Raw genomic sequence first — 5,408 nt, forward strand, 5'->3', positions numbered from 1 at the left:
AATGTCTTCTTTAGAAGCAGTTATAAATTCTTTTACTGCAGTGTTTTTTTCAGATTGGGTTTCCTCCCTATGTTTCTGTAGTTGCTTCTTTACTTCAGATGCTATGAGTTCTGAGAATTCTTTTTTTATTTCAGAAAAAAATTGTGCTCTGTGTTCCTCTATAACTTTCTGCTGTTATTAATTCATGCATTTGAGCTGAGCTAGTGTCCTCTGCACTTTTTCTGGGTGGGCATTGGGCTTCCTCCATATGTTTCTGCATTTGATTGTTTATTGCAGATTTTATTAATTCAGGGATTTCTTTTTTCATTTCCAATCTGAGTTCCTCTATACCTTTCTGCAGCTGTTTCTTATTTCAGAAGCCAGTGATTCATTGCTTTCAGCTGTGTAATTCCCAATTTGTCCTGTGTTAGTGTCCTCTGCCCTTGTTATGGGTGGGCTTGGGTTCTGAGATTGCATTTTGTTCCTTCTCATCATTTTGTGTAGCACTGTCTTCTGATCTTTGTTGTAGGTCTTCGTTGTAATTATAACCTTAGCATGTACTGAAGTTCAGGTTCAGATCTACAAAGTTTGGATTTATCCAGCTGTGCCTGGCTTGGGTCTGTCTGCTGTGCTCAGCTCCTTCCTGCTGGTGCCCTTGGGGATGAGCCTGTTGTGCACCTCTGGCAAGATTTTCTACTCCTGGACTAGCTGGGTGGTTCTATCCTCTACACTCTCTGCAGGGATTCCAGCTGCAGGTTTACACCCCAGGCCTGTATGCCAGACCTGAGTTGAGCCTGGAGGGGACAAGGTAGAGTAGTTGGGAGAGGCAGCTCTCCCACACACTACTGGGCCTGGGCTAGGACTGGGTCTGGGGGTTCCCAGAACGCAGCAGAAATTCCTACTCAGTGAGCAGGATGGGGGAGGTGCTGTGGAGTGGTGGGTGTTGTCCCAAGGGGGTGGAAGAGGGTCTCACCCACAGTGCGCCTGGGCTGGGACCAGAAATAGGTCCCGCAGGCACAGGTTAGAGGGAAGCTTTCCCTGGATCCTTAAGATTCTTGAGATGAGTGATTTCTTCGATTATCGGGTGGGACTCTAATGTAATTGTAGTGGTCTTGTAAGTGGAAGGTAGAAGGTTTGACACAGAAGAGAAGATGATTTGCTGATGGAAGAGATCAGGATAATATATTTGAAGATGGGGAAAGGGGTCACAAGCCAAGGAATTTAGGCAACCACTGGAAAGTGAAAAAGAAAGGAATGTATTTTCCCATCAGTTAGCGTAAGACTGCCCTGACAACATGCTGGCTTTAAGTCAGTGAAGCTAATTTCAGACTTTTGGCCTCTAGAACTGACAGAGGATAACTTTCTGTCATTTTAAGTCCAAATTCGTGGTTATTTAATGCAGGAAAAAACAAATATATCAATATTTATTTATTCATTCTGTATTTTAGGGAAGGATCTTCAGGGTGTTCAGGGACTCACTACTAGATCAGACTCATAGTGATTCTCCTGTTTACAGTCTCCCAAGAGCTGGGATTATAGGCGTGCGCCACCACACCCAATCTCAATTGCTGTCTCAGCGTGCCCCGGAGGGCTGGGCTGGCATAGCAGACCCAAGGATCAAAGCCCTGGTGCTTGTACCCGTTTGCAGGTGCTTTAATCCACTGAGCTATTTGGCCAGCCCTTCAACTTTTAAATTAGTTTGGGACTAATTTACAATTATATTATCAGTTCTATGTAGACATATGATAAGGTCTTTTATTTGAGTCTTAATTTGCTCAATAAATTATTGCAGTTTTATTAAAATAGGTCTTACAAATTTTGTGATAACATTACTATGAATGCAAATATTTTAAGTACTTTTTGGGAAGAACTTAAATAATTTTTTCTTTTTAAGAATTAAGGAGAGGAAAAATTTGTCTATGGACTTTTTTTGATTCTCTAGTGTAGATATTTTAATATATTGGTTCTCTCTTTGTCAGGTGTTATATTTTATATTTCCTTTGTTCTTCAAAAATTTTAGCACAATTTTAGGAACATTCTGAGTACTCCCAAGTGATGTGCTGGTTGAGTATTATTTTTCTGGAATTGAGTGAAAATAACCACAATGAATCTCATACATATAACTTGATAAAGTTCTGGATATGTAATGTATTTTACAAAGGGTTGAATGCTTTTTGAAATCTTTGTTTTATCAGTGAGTGTTTTACTGTCTTATTCTTTTAGATGCCAGATTGGCTCTGAGAAAATATATTACAAAAGTTTCCCTAACCATAACCGACTCAGAAAAGGGACCAGGGAAGCTCCTTAAGGAAGACAAGGTACTGTACCATGATTATTGTTCTGAAAGTCTTACATATTAATTTCTCCACTAACGTTCTAGAGCTAGGTGGTAGTCATACGATTCTCTTCTTTCGTCCTCCTCCTTTCCCTCCCTCCGCTGCCCTCCTTGCTCATCCCCCAATCTCTTCCATCCTCCATTCTTCATAAACTACTGCACAGGGTCTCACTCTGCACCAAGGCTGGTCTTGAACTTGTGGGGATCCTCCTCAGCCCCCCAAGTTCTGGGATTACAGATCTGTGCCACCACATCCAGCCTCCCTCCCCCCAAAAACCCCAGAGATCATACTTATCTCTTGGAGGAAGGTGATAGGAGTTGGAGAATATGACTGTTAGTTTTTATATGTCAACTTCATTAGGTTAGGACACACGCACCTACCATGACCTTGGATACTATATATTGTCCCTGGCTCACTCCTCTCTGGCATGCTTCCCTGCTCTGCTTCCTGGGTGCCATGAACTAAGCAGTTCTGCTTTTCCCCTGCCCTTCCACTATGATGTTCCTGCCTGTAGCCTGCTGATCAAGCGCCGAATCTCCTGAGATTACAAGCTAAATTAATCTTCTTTTTAAAATTGTGGGCTCGGGATATTGCGTCTTTTTTTTTTTTTTTTTTTTTTTTGTACAGTGTCTCACTATGCAGTTCAGACTCATAGTGATTCTCCTGTTTTCAGCTCCCCCAGCAGCTGGGATTATAGGCATGCACCATCATACCTGGACTCCATTGCTGGCTCAGAGCAACCCAGGGGAAGGGCTGGCATGGCATGTGGTACTGGGGATCAAACCCCCATCCCTGCATTTGCTGAAGCAGGGGATAGTGTATATTAATGGCAAGAAAGCTGACTGATAGAGAAAATTGGTACCAGCAGTGTGGGGTTTTTGGTATGACTACTTGACTGTGGGGTTTAGAAGCCTTAGAATACTTTACCAAGCAGAATGTGATGGGTGGCAGTCTGGAGCTCAGAAGACCAGAATGCTGCTGGGAATAGTGGTGTACACCTGTAGTTCTAGCACCTAGAAAGCTAAGGCAGAAGGATCAGGGCAAGTTTGAGGCCAGTCTGGGCTACATAGTGAGTTTAAGAATAGCCTGAACATAGCAAAATCCTACCTGAAAAAAAAATTAAAATTATATAAAAAAGGCTGGAGATGTGGCTCAGTGTAAAAGGCCATCGATTCAGTACAGGAAGTAAAGAAGACCAGAATACTGACAAGAATGTGGATAGTAAAGACCAGGCTCAGAAGGTTTCAGTGAGGAACAAGGACTCTGTTGGTATTTGGGCTGTAAACCATGTGTACTATACTCTGGCTGAAAGTCTGTCTGTATTCTACTTATGTACTGAGACATTGAAGGAGACTGAGATTAAAGATGGTGCACTAATCAGTCTGATGGAGGAAATTTCAAGACACCTGAATATCCAAGCTATGGTATGGGTAATACTTACTGCTTTTAGCCAGATTTAAAGTGAGAATTGCAGGCAAAAAGGAAGAGCAGAAAATTCCGAAAAATTTAAATTTTACATAGAAAAAATCGTGTAAAATTTAGGCCAATGGAGATGTGCTAAAGAGATTAATGCCATTAAAAGGAAACCATGCCTTTTGTACAGGATAGGCAGAAAGATGCCTTGGGGTATTTCAGAAATCAGCAAGACCCCACTTTCTGCAGGCTCAAGGGTGCAAAATTGTCAACCTTTCATTTGAGAAGAAAGTCCTGTGGATCTGTGCTCAAGATGTGCCTCCTTCTGTCATGTCTTCCAGTTTTTAGCCCTGTATTTTTTAACATCAGGAATGGCACAGTGGAATATACAGATCAAGAAGAACACAATGTTGAGATAAAACAACTTTTTAACCTTTCTATTCTTAAAACAAAATATTCCATTTCTAGCTATTTTTTTATTTTATGGTAATAAAAAAAGTATTCAATATTGAAACTTCTGATTGCTAAAAGGCACTGAGGAAATGAAGGTGGCAACTTATAATAAAAATAAAAACAAGAATTCTAATTCCCTATCTAATCATTATGTATTAAAACATGTACTAATAAAAAAATGACAAAATATTTTCTCAAATGTATATATTTGATTGACTATTAAGCAAACCAGTCTCGGAGTGTGTGGGAGAACTTCTGGCTAACCTGTGCCAAAGGGACCTACTGGTTCCAGCCCAGGTGCAGCGTGGGTGAGACCCTCTTCCACCCGCTTGGGATGCCCCACACCACTCCACAACACCTCCAATACCCCACCTGCTGAGTAGGAATTTCTGCCATGTTCCGGAAACCCCCAGATCCAGTCCTAGCCCAGGCCCGGAGAGTGTGTGGGAGAGCTTCCAGCTACCCTGCACCGGCGGGACCTACTGGTCCCAGCCCAGGCGCAGCGTGGGTGACACCCTTTTTCACCCTCTTGGGATGCCCCCCATCACTCCATAGTACACCTCACACCCCGCCCACAGAGGAGGAATTTCTGTCGCATTCTGGGAACCCCCAGATCCAGTCCTAGTTCAGGCCCAGTGAGTGTGTGGGAGAGCTTCCCCTCCCCCCTACTCCACCTTGTCCCCTCCAGACTTACCTCAGGCAAGGCATACAGGCCTGGGGTGAAACCCTTAAGCTGCAATCCCTACAGAGAGCGTAGGGACAGAACCACCCAGCTAGTCCAGGAGCAGAAAATCTTGCCAGAGGGGTACAACAGGTTCACCCCCAAGGACAGTAACAGGAAGGAGCTGAGCACAGCAGCCAGACCCAAGCCAGACATAGCTGGATAAATCCAAACATTGTAGATCTACACCTGAACTTCAGTAGGCGCTAAGGTTATAACTGCAACAACGATCTACAACAGAGGTCAGAAGACAGTGCTACACAAAATGACAACGACAAGGAGCAAAATGCAATCTCAGTACCCAAGCCCACCCATAACAAGTGCAGAGGACTAACACAGAACAAATTGGGAATCACACAGCTGAAAGCAATGAATCAACGGCTTCTGAAATAAAGAAACAGCTGCAGAAAGGTATAGAGGAAATCAGATTGGAAATGAAAAAAGAAATCCCTGAATTAATAACATCTGCAGTAAAGAATCAAATGCAGAAACATATGGAGGAAACC

The 5,408-nt window shown here is 42.8% G+C and overlaps 1 protein-coding gene across 1 annotated transcript in view; it reads left to right on the plus strand.

The window, feature by feature from the left end:
• Ankrd45 (ankyrin repeat domain 45) overlaps positions 1-5,408 on the plus strand; it is a 76,606-nt gene that overhangs the window by 32,469 nt on the left and 38,729 nt on the right. Inside the window, exon 3 of the mRNA XM_023710320.1 lies at positions 2,203-2,297. Within this exon, the coding sequence (XP_023566088.1) occupies positions 2,203-2,297 (95 nt within the window). The remainder of the gene's footprint in view (positions 1-2,202; positions 2,298-5,408) is intronic.

Source organism: Octodon degus, unplaced genomic scaffold (assembly GCF_000260255.1).
Source record: "Octodon degus isolate 3935 unplaced genomic scaffold, OctDeg1.0 scaffold00017, whole genome shotgun sequence".
Taxonomy (NCBI): domain Eukaryota; kingdom Metazoa; phylum Chordata; class Mammalia; order Rodentia; family Octodontidae; genus Octodon; species Octodon degus.